The sequence below is a fragment of the Drosophila kikkawai genome, chromosome 3R (assembly GCF_030179895.1).
Source record: "Drosophila kikkawai strain 14028-0561.14 chromosome 3R, DkikHiC1v2, whole genome shotgun sequence".
Taxonomy (NCBI): Eukaryota; Metazoa; Arthropoda; class Insecta; order Diptera; family Drosophilidae; genus Drosophila; species Drosophila kikkawai.
In genome coordinates, this window is record NC_091731.1 from 10,223,914 (window position 1) to 10,245,436 (window position 21,523).

Genomic DNA, 21,523 nt, shown 5'->3' on the forward strand with positions numbered 1-21,523 from the left:
CATTTTATCTTGGCCTATCGCTCTTATCTTTGTTATGGCCAAACAACTTCATTCATATGCATAAAGTGCAATCGAACGGAGGAATGAAATGGTGGTCTCTTTTCCATCCTTTTTCATTGGCAAAAGTCCTTTGCTGGGTACAAAAATATTTTCCATTTTTAATAATCGTAGCTTATAGACTTCCTCTATCAAACCGGGTGTGTGTGAGTATGTGTTTGCGTGGAGATAAAGATGCTGGCAAAGGACACGCTCACTCGCTCCACTCACCACTCACACAGGCTAAGCGCTTAAAGCATTATGGGAATACATTTTTGTAATTTTGTTTGTTGTTGTCAGCAGTTTTTATGAGTTTTCTTCAGGCATGAACTTTCACAATTCCCAATAAGTACCAAGTCACCCGCCCACTCCTTTGCATCTCTGTTCCTTTCATCCTGGGGCCCGCCTCTTTATGCATTTCACCCAACTTGATCAAGTTTTATGGCAAAATATTTACTGTGGAACGGCAGTATTGATTCTTAGGAGCTAGATTTATCAATTAAAACTAAATAAAATATACATTTACAGAGCTGCTTTAAATGTGTTAAATATAAAAACTTTTACATTATATATTTTCAAAGCTTCAGCATCAGTACTTTATCTATTGACACCGCGAATTCGATAAGATTAGGAAATGTCAGTTTGGTGGAATTTCCGATTAGCAATTTCCGTTTGCACACTTTCCCATTTCCCTTTCGGAGAGTGCATCAGGGCTTCGTGATGTCAGAGTGAGCCCATTTTTAATGTCCATGTTTGAGTTGCTCTGGCATTTCCTTGCCAAAGCCCTATGCTGCCTTTTCGTCCTTGCAGGCAGCGAGTTTTATGCAAATATGCGCAAATGTGTTCATTGCTTGAAAGTTTTTCCCCATCGCTCCTGGCTTTCCCCTCATCCTCTGGTGAATCTCTCCTGCTTGTGGCATTCTCGTGTCATAATCTCTGACAACTATCGGCATTCATGTGGCAGCCAGCTGAACAAACCCTCCCTTCCTTTGGGGTCTTCCCCGACCAATCCTCTTTGCAAACCCGAACGAACGCACTTGGCATCTGCATCTGCATGTCATTTGATTTGCTGACTTGGCTCACGCTTTTCTTTTAGAACACTGCGGAAAACGGAATATCTCTGCTGCCAAGAAGATCTATACTTTTGACCTAAAAGGGAAGCTATAAGACTTGTATAGTTTAAAGCTATATATACATTTTTACTTTTTTTTATCTGTTCAACTTGAAATTCAATCTTCTGATGAGTATTCTTTGACACTTGTCAAAGAAAATAAAACCTGTGGCAATAAGCCAAAAAATTGTGCTTATTTCTTTGGCTCATCAAAATAAATTGATAATGATTTCGGAGACTAGCTTAAACAATGCCATTTTTCCAGTGAAATACTTGCTAAAAGGAGAAGGGAAACTCGGTTTCTCAGGAGAAGGAGAGAAACAGAGGTGGTGCAGGAAAGCCAGCTGCCAGCAGCTGTGGTTGCATTTTCCGCTTTGTATTTCCAGCTTCGGCAACAACTTTGCTGCTCTCTCAAATGTGACCACTGGCCATTTCTCATCTTTCGCAGCTCCTTACTTATTTTTGCCCCTGTGTTTTGTCGATGATTTTTCTCTGGCGCTGGTCTGTCCGTTGAACCGTTGAATCGTCGGACCGTTGCCTCTTGCGGTTTTGTTATTAAGTGAAATTGAAACCCTCTGCTCTCGACTTGGGCTGGCGTCTCAATTTTACTGGCATGTGCAATTTTTAATAGCCAGTGGTGGTGGTGGTGATGGTGGGTCAGGTCGGGTAGCTCCAGTTTGTCCTGTCACTTGGCTGGTTGATCCTTCATTGCCCTGCGGTTTTGGCCTTTAGCTTGTTTTGTCTTCACTTCTCGCTTTGCTGTGGTCTGGGCCTGGGCCTGCGGGCCAAATACTTTTGGCTCAAATTTCCTGATTGATGATAGCCCTGTTGCCGCTTTGCACTCTCCTCCGGCAAATAATTGAACTTGTCATATAAATCCCAGCATTTTCAATTGTTTTTGTGCGGTTTACCCCCCCTGCATACTTGAAATTGCTTCAATTTATTGCTAAAATGTGCAGAAACGTACGGCATTGGTTGTGTTGATAATTTATTCAATGGCTTATTGATGGCTTTAGTGAAAATGCTTGTAACAGATTTTCCGATTTCCCCACACAATACAAAATCAATTAAACCCTGTCCAAGTCATATTATTTTGTCGTGTGTCCATGGGTTAGTTGCTGTATGTATGTCTGTGTGCTTGTATGGATTTAATGTGCCGAAATGTGTTTATGATTCAATATTGCTCATACGCCCCGTTGAGCTGCGGTTTTTGTGCCCATCGAAGGGCCGTCAATATAACGATGGCAAACAACATGCCAAAGTTGATTTTGAATTGGAATGCAATCATTATGAGCCATGGGCAGCCAGGCATCCTCGCCCTCTCTGCCTATTCCCCTTTTTAGCTATGCCGGAGGCTGAGTTTTTCTATTTTTCCGCGCTTTTGTTTTCCCTTCTGTTTGTTCGCCACTCACATCAGCTCGGCGACTCATAGCCAGTTGGTCAGTTGGTCGGTTAGCTGATGGGATATCACTACTGAACGAGTTTACAATAAACGGCGACCGAGAGAAGGGTCTCTGCTGCTGCCAGGGCATTGTGAAATATTGTTGTTCTTGGCATTCTAGTTTGGCTTAATTAAAAAACCAATTTTAGCTGCTGTAGAAGTTGAAAGGAATTGATTCTGAGTTGGCAGGGGAAAGCAAAAAAGGGAAAATAAATAGCCGAGAGCTAAAAATATTAACAAGAAAATAAACAAACGGAACATCGACATTGTTGATAGCGGAGAATTTAATACATTTGCGAAAAGGCACTCATGCGAACTGTAATCAGTCCGATGTTTGATTACACATGTTAAAAATATCGAGTTTATTTTATTTTTATTTTATTATTTATGAGAACGAATTCGAATTATTCGTATTAAACTAATTAGGTTTTGCTCTTTGGTATACAATGATTTGACTAAGAAGTAAATTATAAAGGAATTCTGAATAAATTTTTAGATGAAAAGGTGATATAGTTTTGCTAACATTATTGGTATTGATTAGGAAAACTTTTAAATTAAAAAATATAACCTTTCAATAAATTTAAAAATGTAATTATTTTATTTTGAACTAGCTGCAAAGTTTTGCTATAGAAATTAAACCGTTTCTGGAACAAAATTTTTACTAAACTGAATCTAGGTTTTACACTTTTGTGATAGATAAAGTCTATAGCTAATAGATCCAAAGTTTTCCTCCATCCTTTTCATATCAAGGCTTCGAATCGATTTTTGTTGTGACAACCATTTTAGAATATATCGTTTGTGGCCCTATTCCTTTACAAGAGTATTCTTTCCAATAGTCTAAGGAAAACTCCTTGACTGGCCTTAGATGGCCCCTGTTAAAAGGTTACATTTTCCGCTGCGCCTTTCGTCTACTTTTTGAGCAACATTTGATGAAAGGAGCTTTCATGTTGTTCTTACTTTCTTTGGCCAAGTGCGCAGTTCCAATTTCCCTTTAACCTTTTTTTCGTTCCCCTCTCTCTTCCCCTCTTTCCACTATAATTTTTTCCTTTTCTTGTTTTGGTTTTGCTTTCGCTGGAAAGTAGGCAAACCCGAAGGAAAATGTTCGTTGGCTCTGCGGAAATGTCAAAACAAAATGCCGCTTAATGTGGCGTGTCCTGCACCCACCTGTGTGTGTATGTGTGTGTGTCTATATGAGGCGGGTGGCTCAACGTCAAGGGGATGTTGTTGTTATTGGGGGGGATCCATCGATTTTCTTAAGCGGCAAAAGTTTTTGGTTTGAATATTTTTTGAACCTGCCAAACTCACTCATGCAATGTGCACAACAAAAGCAACAACAAACCGCTGACTACAACCATTGCACAATAACAACACCACCACCCCTTCTGTTAAGTTCCACCCTTCGGAAAATCCATTCGAATGCGATAAATTCGCCGGCATTTTTACGACCCAGAACCCAGAACCCGGAACCTGGGGGCCAAATGCTCTCTGGGAATGCAAGCGACAGAATGTCCATGGGGGGTTGCTTTTACGCAGGCCCTTCTCCTCCTTCTCCTGCTCCTTCCCAACCCTCATCCCCCTTCCCTGCCTGCGCCCCGTGTAACGCAATTTAAGCGCTCTCAAAATTGGTAACATTTCAACGCGATATTTGGCTTAGCCCGTCTGAAAGTGGTGGCATGTGGCTCATTTGTTGTTGCCCTGGTCTCGGGTGGTTTTCGGGGTATTGGTTTAAGGGGGAGGTTCCACGATGCCAGTGTTGGTTAACACGCCCCTCGATGCGATAATTTACATGCAGACAATGCGCCCCGCTTTCATTTGGTGCCATTTTATGCGATTTTCATTCTAATTTATATAGTTTATTATGTTTTATTTTAATTTTATTTGGCCGCTGGTAGCCATTTAATTGCAGTCATAAATTTTGCCACTCTCTAGTGGCTTGCTTATTGTTTGACTTTTGTTTATACGCTGGTAATTTCGGGTTTCCCTGGCTATTTATGGGTTTGTACTGACCTAAATGTGGGGCTGTAACTATCCGAAAAAAAGAAATTGATTTTAGTAACGCGTTTTGAGTAATGTTTTGCCTAGTTTTCATAATTTTGGTTAAAGCGCACACGGTCGCTTCAATAAATCAAAATTAATTGCCACATTTTTGACTGTTTCTACCTATTTCAGTTGATCCCGAAAAAGTAGGCAAACCATTTACAGCTTTTGCACGTACTGTGCCTGCTGGAAAGTTGAAATTGAAAAAAATGTCACCGTACGCTGTGAGAAAGGGGAGGGGTTGGGGGTCACGTATTAACTCGGCACATGTGTAAATCCAATTCAAAACATGCCACGTGCAACCCCCATCTCTTCTTCTGCAAGTCGAGCCAAAAACTTTTGCCAGCCAATGCAGAAAATAAATTCTTCTCCTTTTTTTTCTTCTACTTCCTTCATGTTTGTTCGCAACTCTTGCTGAAAACATATTTAACAAGTGAGTCACGATGTTCCGACGGGCATATAGAAATTTAAGGGATGCAGGAAAGCTAATGCACTTATAAAAAATTGGATTAAAAATTAAAGATAATCAGGAACAGAAGGGATAATAAGGTAACATTTACAAGTAGGAAAATGGCATTGGAGTGTTTTTATTTTTATTTTCCTCTAAATCTTCAAACTGCTGCTCAATAGATTTCTGTAGAACTAAATTAAATATTCTCAAGTTTGATACCACGGTTCGAAACTCGGCTGTAGTGAGTGTAAGTGCGAGCGAGATGCTAAGACAAGGTTGCAATTTTTCTTTATTGTTTTATAACTCTAGTGCTTATCATCCGATTGTACTCAAATTTTCAGAGTACGCCCGCACTAATAATATATTTTGAAATTTAATCAAAGTTGTTAACAAATTTGTATATATTTTTCTCCGAGTGCTTTCACTTTGGTCACGCTTTCAGTAACAAAACCAACTGCCAAGATGCAGCAAGAGAATGAGAGTTTGCATTGTGTTTGATTTTGAAAGGAATAAGTAAAACGAAAGTAAATGATGCGGCAAAGAAAATGCAACATTTTCATTTATGCAAAATGGCGAAATAGCAGAAAAGCCATCTCAATGGCAGCTTAAATAAATAAATATATACGCAGCAGGGGAAAATTGCCACTGTTATTCTTTGTCCAGCTCTTCAACATTGTCCGCTCGACCATCAAAAATAAAATGTGGCAGTTGTGGGTGGTGGGAGAAGGGTTGCGTGAAGAGAAACAAATGAAGCAGAAAAGAAAATGGGCCAGGGAGGAGGCCAAAAGAAGCTGCTTGGCCATATAAATTAGCCGGAGTGGGCCACTTGAGTATGCCAGAAGCAATGTGTGAGCCTGGAATTCGTGGACTGGGTTGCCAAGAGCCATTTAGCATATTTTGTTGTATATTTTCCCCTCTGTTGAGGGTGGCTGGAGGGTGAAGTGAAGTGGAGTCTGCGCCCTTCGAGGGGGGAAATAAGAAAACCCGAATGAATGACTCACCCACGGAGAGGTGGAGTATGTGAAAGTTGCAAGACGTACTGAGAACTGTGCTAACCAAATAAATGCAGTTGAGTGAAGTTTTTAATTTGCATTAACATCAGGAGGGAGAAGTAGCAAATACGAGACGGAGCTGTGCTATCTTTTTCTGCTTCCACAGCAAAACATTTTAATTTTACGCCACGACTCACAAAGGAAATGCCAGTAAACACAAGAGCACTGTGCAAAATGAAATGAAATATGAAATGTTTGAAATTAATTAAAGATTATTTTTGGTAAAAGTTTTCAATTAAATAAACTTAAGGGAGCCTTCTGTTTGTAAGGCTTTAAGATATCTATAAAATCTAAAAGTACTTTCATACTGGTTTTAAGTCAATGGCATTCTTCCCATTAAATTTAAGTTGCAGAAGTAATTTCTTTCCGTGTACCTACACACCTCATGATGGCAATAAAGTGGCAGTTTCATCTGCGTAAGAGTCGTGCGAACGCGACAAATTGCCCCAAGGACGGGGGCAAAGTTCTTCTTCCCTGTCTATCTACCCCACTGGCTGTCGAAAACCACCCCAAAAACCACCTGAAACCCTCCCCCGTGGCCACTGCACTGGCTTAAGACAAAGCAAATGCCCCAAAGGAAGCCACCGGAGGAGATGAAGGCACCGAGCTGAAGCGGGAAAAGAAATGTAAACATCTGCATTTATGACTTTTGCGGCTGGCTAATCTGATGTTGAGTATGTCACAGGACAGGAAGTAGGCGAGGAAGGAAGGAAGTTCAAGGAGTGGCAGTGGCAGGTTGCCTTGGGAGCACATTAGCCACCCTTCCAGGAGAGGCAGCCACATGGCCCCCGGATCTGGACTCCTCCGCAGACAACAAACATGAAACAGAACTCGGTACAAAGTCGGTACTGAGCTGGCGGAGATTGTAATTAACATAGAATTAATATCAACACGAGAAACTGGCAAGAGCAAACGGAACTGGACTTACAGGATCTTATCTGACACTGTTTGAATAGCTGCTTGCTGGTGTTGTTTCGGTGTAAATTCTGTAGCAGATTGGAAGTAAAGTGTATAAGGTTTATCTTTTAATTGAGAATTGAATACCTTATAGTTTATTATACTAACTAAATTTCTTTAGTTACTTATTATACATATAACATACTAATACAAGAATCGTGTTTCTAGTTTATACTTATTTTTAACTGGGAAATCGTAAAATATTTTCTTATTTTAGAATGTGTTTTGTTTACTAAAATTCCAGTTGAAAAATCTTCAAGTCCTTGGGAGATTTATAGAGAACTTGAGAGTTTTTAAGAGAGTGAATACGCTATCTTAATTCCAAAAATCGTAAATAATTATAAATACACATTTTCTTCAAAATACCGATACATCTATTTGTTATAAATATAATTAAATGGTTCCAAAATGTTGTATAATTTGGATCAATATTTTCGTATTGCTAGGAGCAGTTGTTCAAGTGACTTTATTCCGACTCCACGGCGATTTCCTGTCCCTTGGCCATTGACATTTTGCTGGACACAACCATTATCAATTAAATCGTGTCAATTAATGGACAGCGAGAAGAACGAGAATAAAAACACATAGACCGCCCATTTGTTAACCGCGTGTTGCTGCAACACGCGTAATTACAAACAGCGAGAACGCGAACAAATTGCAAACATTTTATTATTTTTGCATAGCCAACAAGGGCCTGGGGAAGGCCAAGGAACTGCGTTTTCCATTTTCCATTTCCCGTATGTATTCCCTTTGGCCAACTCGCGGTTGTGTTGAACAAAACGCAACATTTCACTGAAAGGCTGAACCAGAAGCGGCATAAATGTTAACGGTTTTACACATGTTAGATGCAACACCGACACGCAGAGCTGCAAATAGTTTTACCTGCCTTACACATTGTAAGTGCACTGGAAGAAAATATTGGAATAATGAATAATTCGCTGTTGTGGTTAATCAGTTAAGCCTTTAATTCGTTTGCAATAATCTCTGTTTAGCAAGCATTGTTAAGCTTTGTGTGTTTTTAGACACACTTTAAGTACCATTCAGTTTTTTCCACACTGGTGTAACCAATTCTTTTCGACAGTGTTGTTTTGGCCTATAATTATGTTGCTTCCGATGTGGCAGAATACGAGGCGCGACGCATTAAACAAGGCCCCAGACAAAGGAGGCTTCTCCCCGGAGGATCTGGTTCTCCCGTCGCATTTTGTGTCTGTCTGTCTGGCAGCGAGCGTTGCCTTAATTATGCGACAGCCAACAGAGCCAGCAACACCCAGCAGGGGCAGCAGCAACACCCATCAGCAGGAGCAACAACTGCAACAACTGCAAGTCCCATGTGCCAAAATTGGTTTATAGACACCGCACGGGGAGAAACTCCTTCTTCAGCCTCCCATCGGATTGATTTATAGACCCGTTCCGCGTCCCTCATCCCCCATTTGGGGAAAATGGTAATCTTATTTAAATTGTTGCCAATTTGAACGCGTCAATTTGGCTATCGGCCAACATCCTGCATCGTCCCCGTAGGTGACTAATTAAAATACGGCTCGGATTTGCCGTCTGCCGTACCCATAATTTATTTACGCTTTAAGTGGGTTTTTAAATCCCGATGAATTTTTAAAGCGCTTTGCAGATTGATAATTGTCTGCCTAATTACATAATCGAATGCTTAATTAAAAAAGTGTAATCGCAATAAAATGGCTGCGGGTTTTAATTCGTAGTATTAATATGTTTGTTTGACAATAAAATAAAATAATTGTTGTCCCTAATTGGAAGTTATATGGGGAAAATGTAGGAGTATTTATAATTTTTTATATATTAAATAACAGAAACTAGTTAATGATTATACTGTTTTAAATGAACAACTAAAATAATTAAATTTTTCTTGCTAAGGAGGTTAAATTTCTAATCCGTGCAACTCTAAAACTATTAATTAATTGTTCGTTTAGTCATTAAATCTGTTTAAATGATCCACATAAAATTCATATTATTTATGGCGATATTAATTATTTTAATAGGGAATAATATTTCAACGCTCTATGCTTTTTAGGACATTCAATAAACTTATATTTGCATAAATACATACATATCCGTACGGTTTATGGCGACCACAACTAATTCTCACATTCATTTCTCTCTGTCATTGCAGTCACAGCGAATCAGTGTCAATCAAGGCGGGGGAAAACGGCAGAAATTTCCCCAAATATGCGCCGGCAAATAGAATCGTCGGACGCTATAATGAGCCATATCAGTGAACAAATATTATCCACGCCAACAGCCACTCGAATGGGAAATGGCCAAAACAATGAGCAGCAGTATCAGCAGCATCGTCATCATCACCATCGACAGCACTTGAGTAAATAGAAAATCAGCGTTCAGAATCAATACAGAATCAATACAAATAGTGAGCGGAGATAGACGGAAATTGATTGTCAACATTATTCGCTGTCGCGCCGCCGAGCAAAGACCTCAATAGATTGCAAAGAAGCCACCGAAGCGAGCGACGACGAACAAAGCGTGAATCCCCCAGCGAAGATGGGGGGCAAGCATCATGGATCCGGCCCAGGAGCCTCTGGAGGAGGCGGTGGCGGTAGTCTCAACTCGAGCCTGTGCAACTCAGTGCTCACGAACGCCACCACGGCCAGCAGCAGTCTTACGCAACAGCAGCAGCAGCTGCAGGCCAAGTACATCAAGTCGAAGCGCCACCAGAGCCGCTACACCAGCCTGCAGCATCCCGGCCACGACTCTGGCAGCTATCTGCACCTCAACTCGCTCTGGTCCATCTGGTATGGGGTGTTGCTCACCTTGTTCCAGGGCTATCTGGCCATGCATGGAGCCTACAGGTTCCTGGGTAAGTTCAAACAACAGATTTCATACGATTTTTACAGGTCTTAAAGAAGAGTAATTATAGCGAAGAAGGTATCAACTGTGTTCAGAATGGTTTTGTAATATTTTTTAAAGCATTTTTGACTACTGAAAACTAAAATATATTCTGTAAATTTTGCTATTTTTATAGGCTGCTCACTGATTCCCTGGAAAATAGAGCCCGTGGCCGAGCTAAATCTGCAGATAGTTCTCTCCGGAGTGGTCTTTATCCTGCTGCCGGTCTTTTTCACATCGGCAGTGTTTAAGGTGAGTGGTTGTTGCTGTGGTTATATTGTTTCAATGGGGTTTTAACCGGGATCATGCTCCTGCAATAATTAACTGTGCATGGGAGTGTCCGTCCTCAGTTGTCCGGGGTGTGTGTATGTGTGTTTGGGTATTTTGTGTGTGTGCTCGGTTGCACTCAATAATTAATTTTTTTGTGTTGTTGGCCTGGGCTCCCAGCTGCCTTTGTGTTTGTGTGAATTATTTTTAGTGGCATTATTCTCGTTATTAAATTTATTTGCAAACAAAAACAGCAGCAGAGGAGCACAAACAGAAGCAGGATCAGGACCAGAGCAGCATACGTTGCGGGTCCTTTTCAGTGCATCCGCAAAATGGCTGACGACACCCAGACACACTCGTGGCGAGAGTCCTCCAATTGTGTGTCCTGTGTGTGTGTGTGCTGCCCGCTCCCTGTGCCAGCTCCCCCAGTGTCTCTGTTTTTATCAGCATAATAAATGCAATTATGGCTTTCCTCCGTCGTATTTCCCCCTGGTCTAGCCAAGCACCTCTGGTACCCCTTTCTCAGCGAACATATATGCAGTTCGGTAGTGTTTTATAGTTATCATCTATCTATAAAGTGTATGGCAGACGACGATGTTGGCAGAGAGCTCGATAGAAAAATACAATCACCGACAAACGGCATTTACTCCACCACCTTTTACTCCTTTCCCCTTCCTTCGACTGCTAAAAGCCACTTAAAATGAAAGACAGGCGGAAAGAGAGGTGTGGGGAGATAGAATGCACTGCAAAATAAATTTATAAAACTTAAAAATGGTCAAGTAATTAAGAGTTGGTATTGATATGAAGATATGGAATTTTAAAGAGTTATTTGTTTTAAGTCATTATCAGTAAGAATAAAACAAAAAATATTTGTTTAAGGAGTATTATTATTCAAATAAATAAATAATTTAACCAACAAATGTTACAAAAATATACATATATGATAAAGAAGTTCTTTAGTTAAATATTAAAAACAAAAAAGAGAAAAAAACTTAAAATACTTTAAAATTTTTAAGTTATCCCATTAAACACAAAGATGTATTAAGTTGATTGCTCTTATTTATTATAAATAACTCCATTTATATTTGTACATTATAATTCAAAAAGAAAATATTTTGTGGGCTTTCTCCGTAGTTTTTTTTTCTGGTTTCTCTGCCGCTTTTGGCTTGGTCTGTGATGTGAGTGCTGTAGTGGCTGTCATTCCAGATCCTCGCCCCCATATCCTCGTATGTTGTGTTCCGTCCAGTTCCCGCTCCATCTGAAAGTTTTCACAAATAATTGGCTTGTTTTTAAAACAAGCGAAATGGAAGGAAGCTGCAGGCATCTGGTGTGGGAGATTGGGGCAGGAGTGGCTCCTGTATATACTCACAGACCCGCAATGGACCGGGGCCATTCGAAGTGACAGCAGGCAGACCATAGATCCTATCACGGGAGGTCCTTTTCCCCCTGTCCCCCTGTCATCGAAAGCATAATTCCATTAAGTGTCTGCTCCAGCCCCAGAACAGTTGATTATACTCCTTTTAAAGTAAGAGTATTGTGGTCTGGGGAAGGGATATATTGCTTGTTAACATTCTAGGATTTAAATGAATTTTAAATTAGCTGTGGTCTTTGTTTAAAAATTTTAAGACATCATTTATTAATATATATTGAATTAAGAATATTTTTCTGACGAATGTTTGGGCATTAGGTTAAATGGGTTCACATCTCATAAAATGTATTTTTCAATTAGTGTAGTATTTTTTATTATTTTATTTTCTATTGAAACAGAAGAGTTTTTAAATCCCAATTGCCAATTGATTCCTGAATTAATATTCATAGGCCCATCACAAAAATCTCTGCCATGACTTTTTCTCCACTACAAAAGAGTATACAAATTGTATGCAAATATTCCCTTTTTACCGCCGCCAGACAGCCACAAAAGCGGCAGCAGCATCAACAACACGAACAGCATCATCAAAAGCGACCAAAAAATGCTCGAAAAAGCTGCCTATCAGTCAGCGGCCAGACAGAGGGCGATGAAAAGCCGGGGAAAACGAGGGGAATTGGGGAAAACTACCGAAAACCGCCAACGAGCCGAGTCACAAAAGGGGTAAACAATCAGTGCTGACACTAGATATTGAAAAATATAAAAGTAACTGGTTGGAAAAAAAATAAATAGGGAAAATCCCAATATTATGAGAACACAGTTGGCTCTTCCCTTGAATAGTATTTGATGTTGAATATATTATTTTTGAACTTGTTTTATTAATATTAATTTTTAGTAGTAGGTGAAAAAGTAGTTTAATTATTTTAGGGTCATAGGAACGCACACACACACGATGTTTGAATGAAATTAAGGTACCATTCGTTGTACATTTATTTAAAATTTGTAGCTCTTGTTCTTATATATTTTTCACCGCTTTAAAAATGAGCTTCATCCGCAAAACTGACAAATTGGCTGCACCGGCTACAGACAGATAGCGGGGGGATTGCGGTCCATCACACGTCGCCGAACGTTTAATAAAAGGCAACAGCAAGGACAACGAACAGAAATTGGTTGCAAACTAAAATCCCAACATTGACCATTGAGGCGTGGCTATCGGAGCCTGGCCAGAGACCCAGAGTCCCGAAATCAGGACAGGGGCAGGGACAGGGACTGGGAACAGGAACATAACAGAAGTTCATAGTTTTTGCTTAGTTTCTCGCCAGCAGACCACCAGACCAGTCACAATTACGACCACTCTTCTACGAGCTGGAGGGAGTATGTGCCGCCCGCCCGCCCGATAAGGCTTTGGGGCAATTGGAAAGTGGGAAAAGCGGTGGTTAGCCGAGTCACCAGCTGGGGGAAAGTCGAGTAAAGTCGGCAAAAGAGCAGGCAACAACGGAGCTGCAAACTGTCACCGCCATAACAACGAGATGCGAAAACTTTGCGACTTTCATATTTGCACAGCATTTGAAATTAAACGAATGAAACGACGGCGTGGCATAGCAGGACCGCACCCCAATCCTACCATATATAGTATGTTGGGAGAGAACAACTAACGAAATGGTTGACCAACACCTCCTCCTATCTGAGGTGGGCTGTTTCGAGTGAAAAACTTTGAAAAGCCGGAAACGAGCTGGTTGATTTGGTACTGGATGCCAAAAGTTTATGATCCTCACTGAGAAGTCTATTATGAATTATCTTAGTTTCATTGCATATAGCAAATAGCATTTGTTGGTCTTAAACGTTTAGTTTGGTATATTCTTAATAGCTTTTATTTACTGACAACAATAGGATAATATTGGTCCTTAAAAATATAATCTCTTAGATCATTTTGCTCATACGGAAAGAGAAAAAATCGAATCACCTCACTCTTCTTCCTGTTTATTTATCGGATAATGTATCGATACTAAAATTGATTTTTTAACATTACTATGGTATATATTTGCGATAAGTTTCTTTTAGATATCGGATCCATTTCAATCGAATTATGTTGCATATTTTGCTATAAAAAACAAGATACCATTTCACCGATAACATTTAGACCTAGAATTCGATAATTTCAATAAATCAAACAGCGACTTTTCCGATATAATATTGATCAAGCTTATTTTAAAACACAAAAAATATGTTCACATACAAAATTCACGCAAACTGCACTTTTTTTTTATCGATATATCTAATCGGACTTATCCTTTCGATTAATCCCTAGCTGGCATCCATGTAGATCTACACTTTTGTATATATATATTTACCAGGCTAAAATTTCTTATAATAGAACAACCAGCTGCCAGGATTTTGTAAACCGTAAACGTTAATGAACGGCTGCACCACATTCCGACAAGAATTTGAGTTGATTCGACGGCGGTGAAGCAGCCGCGAAATGTTGGCACATTTAAATGCATTATCATCCTGGCACTCATCGCCCTCCCTGGCCCCGCCCTCCGGCTGTGTGCACTTCAAATGCATTTTCGCTCTTTGCAAATTGCAATCATTGTTGCTGCTCGAAACGGACCAAAACGAGGCGAAACCAAAACCAAACCAGACGAACCAAACAAAACCGAAACCGGAGCGCAGAAAAACAAAGTGAACGAGTCGAGTCGAGTTCCATTTTCCGGTCCCGGTCCCGGTCCCGGTCCTGGCCTGGCTTCAGTTCCAGCTCCAGCTCCAGATGCAGATGGAGTTGGAGATCCACCTCGAGCCGAAGCTCCTTCATCATGCTGATGTCTGCTTGTTTTTAATTTAAAAGCCCGACATCTCGCATTTATTTATATAACGTGCACGTGATTTTTATGCTCTTTTTTTTTCCACCCGCGCTAAATAAATGGCGAACGAGCGTGAGCATATATCTGTATGGATATATATATATGGGAAATAATAGATGCATGTATATTGCATGTGTGCGCGTATATAAATATTTCATTTTGCCATTTGTCACGTGCAACGTTTCCTTTATTTAGTTGCTGTTGTTTATGCGCCAACGCGCCGTATGCGCAATGCTTTGGTTTTTCTCACGCCGCTCAAATCGCTTGCGAGCCCATAAAAAATGCATTAAAACAGGCAACATACAAAAACACTTTTTGTGCGTATTTTTTTTTGCAATTTAGGTTTTCACTCTACACATGTTCAATTGAAGTTTCGTTCCAATTTTGTTTTGTGTGAATTTTGTATGTGCATATGTATATTTTTTGTATATTAATTGCCTCAAGGCCCTAGGGAGGAGAACACTAAACTGTCTGTCCCTCTGTCGGTGTCCTTGTGTGCGGTCAACCTCAGTGGTTGGCAAGGATATTGCTCTGACAGTCCCTGCGGCCAGTCGCCTGTTGCCGGCAATTATGAAGTGTTTTTGCCAAACGAAACAACTGGATAATTTATGCAGAAAATATACTGATTGAACCCGAGGACTCAGAGCCAGGGAATTCGAATTGTGTGGCTGCTAATATGCATAAATGATGGGACAGTATGATTTTGATTAGTATTAAGTTATACGTTGATTTCGACCAAGGACATACATATCAAGTTAAATCTTTAGAAATTCAATGGTCAATCTATCTATATTAACTTTCCGTATATTGAATTTTGAATAGGTATTTGTTAGTTGAGCTAATTACGGGAGTATGAATAGCTTTTTACCTTTTAAATTATCATGTGCTTATCATTTTGTACGTACTAATTTATTTGATTCATATCCTTTTTTTAATTTAAAAATCTATTGGTTGCTCCATTAATTAAACTCAATAAATGTTTTCAATTTAATGTTAGTTAGGCCTTTGTTGGAAATATATTTTAAATTTTTTACAACTTGGAAGTGCAAATGGCTCATTTGATTAATGGTGATTATTAAATTTAATTAAGCTGCGATATAATGAACATTTTTATGTTCATTTTTGCAAGAAGTTCTGTCCTTTACTAAATTAGTTCACCTAATATTCCAGAATATTAAATTGCATATGATATGTACGTTTGCCAGGAAGTTGAGTTGAGCATTTTGGGAAATTTTCAATTTCCGTTCGTGAGCCAGAAGCGAAAGCAAGCTTGAATCAATAACACTAGCTTACAAATTTTGGTATGGAAAATTTCCTTAAAAGAAGGATAGTTGGGAACCATATAAACATTATTTTATCGAATTATAATCTATCTTCACCACCTTTTCTGGATAATCCTTTACAAAAAGAATTAAAATGTGGGATTTAAAATAAAAAAAAAATTTTTGATTTATACTTTTTATGTACAAGCATCATCAGATATATTTTCCTGTAAAAAATAGAAAAGTAACCAAAATTTCATTAAGAATAAGCTCATGACAAATTTAAATTCAAATTCTGTACTAGTGTCTGCAAACTAGTGTATGCATTCATTGCCAAGTCCTCTGACCTCCTAACTTAATCCCGCCCAAATGGCAAATCATTTGCATATGTGAACTATTTTGGCACACACACACACTTGGCACACACTCACGCATACTCCATCTCCCCCATCCCCTGTTCCGACCCACTGAATCCAAACTGCATATTACATTTTAATAATCTCAAATTCTGTGAACTGTTCGTCGACAGGTTGGCAACTTGGCGAACGACGGCATCAAACTGGCCACCGGTGCCAGGGAGCGCCGCTGCACCCTCTCGCCGCAGGATGGCCTCGAGGAGGAATCGCGGGGCGGCACTCTGCGTGCCCTGTGGACACATGGTGGACCCACTGCGGCCTTCGTTCACATCCTGATCGCCCTCTGCCTGCTCCTGCCGCGTCTGCTTCTCGAGGCTCGCATCATCGAGAATGGATTGCTGCCAAAAGGTAAGCTTAATTAACCCGGGGGCACACGTGTGTGGCACACACATTGTATGGCCGAAATCAAGAGCGGAAGGTGCCCATAAGTATGCAACGGAAATGGGACAGTGGAAAAGTGCAGAAAACTGTTGCAATGTTTTTTTTTTTTTGCACTTCCGGGTCTTGATTTTCAATTATTGAACATTATATTTGGTTCACTTGTAAAGGTTAAAGAAGTTTATATATTTCGAAATTAGTAAGAGGAACAACTAGTAGGATAAAGATTTATAGGTACCTTGAATAACATGTGATGTTTTATCAGATATATTATTAAAAGTCTTAAAGTCTTAAAAGTCTTTAGAATAGGGGAATTCAACATTTCCACTAAAAGATTACCAAGAATACTACTTCTTTATTCATTTGGAAGAGAAACAAAGCAAGGCTTTGTTCTTTTGTGGTAGCAATATTTTATGTTTGGATTAAATTAGCTTAGAAAATGTCTTATGGGTTAATTTCATAAAATCCTCATGTAGTTTGCAATGACGACCAACAGAGAAGTGTTACTGAAAGGGTACTCAAACTTTCGACGCCCTCAAAGTAGCTACTTTCAGTGCTGTTTTTTATTGCATGTCGATTATGCATTTCCCGCGGATAAAGAGGGAGCAACAGCGAATAACCCGCGCACAATGTTGCCGAGCACGAATTGCATTTATCGCCATTTTCATTGTTGTCAAGCATACGCCACGTTGTACATTGTCATATTGATGACGGCTATGAGTCGCGCGCTGACAACTATTAAAGTGAACATGAGTGCAGTCGATGGGTGGGCTTAAATCAATCATAATTCCCATTGTCAATTCAACGAATTCATTATGGCTTTTAATTCCATTTATTGTCCTTAAAACGAACTGAAATTGCCATCAATTTGGGGCATCCTTTGGGAGGATGGCATTCGAGCGGGCCAATTTAAATATGTTGCCAGCAAAACTGTTTAACCAAGAAGTTTAGGATGCTCCGAAGGACGCTTAACAAAGTGAACTTGGGGGAATATGCGAGGGAAGCTCGAAAAAATTCCGAGGAACAGCCGGAGCAGCCGGAACAGCAGCTTCAAAGGAAATCGCTGGGGAAATCTGCTGGCCAAACATCTACACTCCGTGTGTGTGAGTGTATGTGCTTCTGTGTGGTGTATATATGGTGTGTATGTGTGTGTATATTCATGACCGCTCGGCAAACAAAAACACAAGCGAAGGAGCGAGCACACAGGCTAACAACCGCAGGAGTAAACACTACCCACACGAGCACACGGACAGGCCAGGACAAGGCAGCTCGAGGGGAACAGGTTGACAGGGAACGAGGTGGCCCATTATGGCCAGCAATAAGCCATGTTAATAACAAGGCAGCGGCAACAGAAACAGCGACGGTGCCAGCGGAAGCCAGCCAAGCGACCCAAAACTGTGCAAATGTTGGCCAACTGTCGGCAGGACACCAGTCGAATGGGTCCTGGGCCACAGCAGCCGTTGCAGGCAGGCCTCTGTTTGTATATCATCCCGGGGGCCCCGTGAGTTTGTATGCCTGTGCGCAATCGGATCGAAGGGACTCACATGATGCCGTCGTCCTAGCACAGTAAACTAATTCCACACTTAATGACAGGCGGGGCAAAAAAAAAAAAAGGTAAATGAAAATGTAAACTTAGAATGAGCTGATCCGGATGGAAATGTGATATCGAGGTTTAAGGATCCTAAAAGGATTTAAAATAAAAAATTAGCAATAAGTGCTCAAGGAACCTTGTCTATGGAAAAGTTAATCTTGACAGTCTTTGACATTCCTATGGAAGCTGGGTGACAACTCCCCTATACAATACTCGTTCATCACTGTATTATATAGAATGTCTCCCAACTTTCTAAAGCACTTCAGAAAGTTCACATACTCTGCGCCCATAAAAAACGAACGTGAAAACTCCGCTAAATGGCCACGAATGGGGAACGTTGCATGTTGACGGGGTTGGCAACAATGATGGAAGGTTACAGCTGCAGCATCGGCAGGCAAATCAAAATTAACTACACTTGAAGTGGGTCCGAGTTGGAGTCCGAGTTCCATTCGAAGTCCCCGGACAGCAGTTGGTAGCGAATTGTATGGGGTTTATTGAACCAGAGGGAAAACGGAAAAGAGAGAAAGACGATGACCAGCAGGGTGGGACAGGGCAGTGGGAGATTTCATCCTGTCCGCGCGGAGTAAATTAAAAATGTGGCAACGACAGCGGGGCATCGGGCTGCATTGGCATCATAAAAACCGTGACGAGGCGGGCTTAAACTCAGGCCGACTGGCTCACTGACTGACTGACTGACTCGCTGGCATGTCCCGTGGCCCTCTCCATGTGATTTTTCAATTAATTTCGATGTTATTTTTGTTATTTCTTCTATTGCACCTCCTGCAGCTGCTCCTGCTACCCCAAAGTCGATCTCTTGTCGCCGGCAGACATTTTGCGGTGCTTGGGTTGCGAAATTCATGCTGGGCGGGAAATTGTTTTTCCAAAACCCATCCGCCGCCGCCACCCGCTCTTAAATTAGAAAATCATTGGCACAAATAAAATGTGCAGTCAAAGGCAAAGTTGCACTTGGCGAAATGGAGTAAATGGCTGCGACGGGACCTGGTAGAAGGGAGTAGTTGGTCAAGCTAAGTGCAATGCCTTGTCGCGCGACTCCTTTTGGCCGTTTTCACGCTTGGCTAAATGGCTTTCCTCCGCTCCTTGCTTTTCCTTTTTCTGCCTCTCCGCAATTTGTCAACGGGTCTGACATTCTTAAAGACTTAAGCCGGCCAAGATTGGCCTGTCGTGGCCAGTTGACGATGCGCTTATGTCTGTAAGTTGAGGATTATAATTTCCGCGAGCAATTAGACAATTTTTCACTATCCATTGATTGATTGATAGGCTTTGACTAGAGCTGAAAACTTGAAAGTAGAAGTTGGTTTTTTTTGTTAAATCATAAAATTGGGACCACAAAAAGAGTAAGTAATGGGCAAGGAGAATCGTAAAATATTCCTTTTAAAAGTTTCCCTCAACTCACATTAAAAGGCTGCAAGGAAAAGCCATTAAAGGAGTGGCAGGCAGCGAATGCATTTCATTTCATGATTATGTTTCATAAAATTCCCCAAGATTATTAACGACTTTTGAGAAATTACGTATACGCAATGTTAGCCCAGGCAGCTGTTAAAACTGGACCAGAAACTGGATGAGCAGGAGAAGCTAACAAATCTTAAATCTCTTAAACATATTAAAGTCTGTAGTTATAAAAATTCCGCCCAACTTCTCTCAGGCCCAACACAACGCCTCATTTACATGCCAAAGTAAAAGGAAACTTATTAAAATAATATAATAAAAAAGTTTCCAACAGCCGCCAGCTGTCGTCAGCAGCGAGAAAAGAAAACAAATAAAGCGTTAGGTGTTCCAGGGATGGCAACCTCATGGAAGTGGTCACAATTCATTAATTAATCTCATTAATAGATGACACAAAAATCACTCGGAAAGACATTTTATGGCGAAATCACTTATACGCCATGGCGTACTCATAAATAATTAATGCAGACATCTCGGGCGGGAAACAAATGAAAATCCAGATGAGATCGGGGAGTGGATGGATAGCAGTAGGCCCCTGCCAACACTGCGCCATATTGAGCGCATAAAAGGCTGCTAAACAGGCTCGCTCAGATTACCACGTAGCCTGGCCTGTGAGGGGGCGAGGGGTGCGATTGAAGACGGGGTGGATTTCCCTGACGGGTGGTCCGGAAGTGGCTGACTGCCCACTGGGGGTGCTGGCCTCCGGCACAGCAGCGGTTAAGATAATGTAACTAGGCCGAATTTGAATCGTTTGATTATTGTGCAATGTAAGTTATTAATTTTTATATTAAGGCCTTGGCTAAAGCAATTATTAGTAGTTATCAAAGTTTAAAATAAATATAAATAATCAGTATTATAAATGAAATTTCCACATTTTCAAAAACCTTGTCACCCTTACAAGCTGATATCTATAAATCTGACCGCAACTGTACATTGGCTCTTGCTTAGAGCCGAGAACTTATCATTATTCATGCTAAAGACTTAACGAGCGCGAGTTTGAGATGGCCGCAGGAGGCGGCGGAGGATGTGGGATCGTCTTATCACAACTATTACCGCAGCGGGAAGGCAAGCGGAAAGAGGGGAAGTCCCTGCCTCCGGTGGGCGTGGCCCGGGTTGGATTTGCGCATTTTCATTACTCTTATCCTCAGTGCTCTGGACCGCTCCGCTTCGCTCCCGAGTCGTCGTTCGTCCTTCCTGCGTCCTCCTTTTGGCCGCTCATTCTCGTTGGTGTTATTGTCATTGCCATAATCAAGGGGGGGAGTCAGAGGAGGCAGGCAGGCTGTCGCAGGCTGGCAGGACGACTTTGCCTGCGGGTTAATCTTCAGATTCTCGGTGTTGTCGGTTTTACGAGCCACTTGCCGCTCCGCCAGCATCGTCTTTGGCAATAACAACAACGACGACATATTATTATGGCAGCCATTGTTGTAATCCCGCCTCGGTTCGTGTCTTTTGGTCTTCGCCCTCGGTTTCGGGCCATTGTCTTTAATATTTGTTCAGCAATTCCCTCATTCTGGTTGGATTTTTTATTTTATTTCCAACCGCCCGCCGGGTAAGTGTCCTTAAAGCAGCGCAACCCAACTAATAAATTATTTTATGAAAGTGTTAACTTGGCGATTTTCCGCTTTTCTTTCTCTTAACCACTCCATTATCAACTAGGCCACTCTCTCTCTCTCTCTATATATAGGAAATATCTGTATGCCAAGAGCAACATCATAAAGTAAACTAATTAGAAAGCTTTATAGGAATTTTCACAAAGCTCAGCGCCATCTTAACTGGGCTAAGACAAACAAATTTGTGGCTCTGAGGCGGCTTTAATTGGGTTTAGTGTCTACGGAAGTTCGAGGCTAACGGGATGAGTGTGAGTTTTCATGGAATGCCCGAGGGGTTGAGCACAGTAAGCAGGTAGAATATTCCCAGGGGCAGAAAAGTTACCTGCCTGCATCCCAAAAGGCTGCAATGGTT

At 41.0% G+C, this 21,523-nt stretch overlaps 1 protein-coding gene across 1 annotated transcript in view; it reads left to right on the forward strand.

The window, feature by feature from the left end:
* tinc (transmembrane protein tincar) overlaps nt 1–21,523 on the forward strand; it is a 67,121-nt gene that overhangs the window by 34,670 nt on the left and 10,928 nt on the right. The window contains exons 5-7 of the mRNA XM_041775595.2: nt 9,226–9,927; nt 10,093–10,208; nt 16,242–16,476. Coding sequence (XP_041631529.1) covers nt 9,612–9,927; nt 10,093–10,208; nt 16,242–16,476 — 667 coding nt within the window. The 5' untranslated portion in view covers nt 9,226–9,611. The remainder of the gene's footprint in view (nt 1–9,225; nt 9,928–10,092; nt 10,209–16,241; nt 16,477–21,523) is intronic.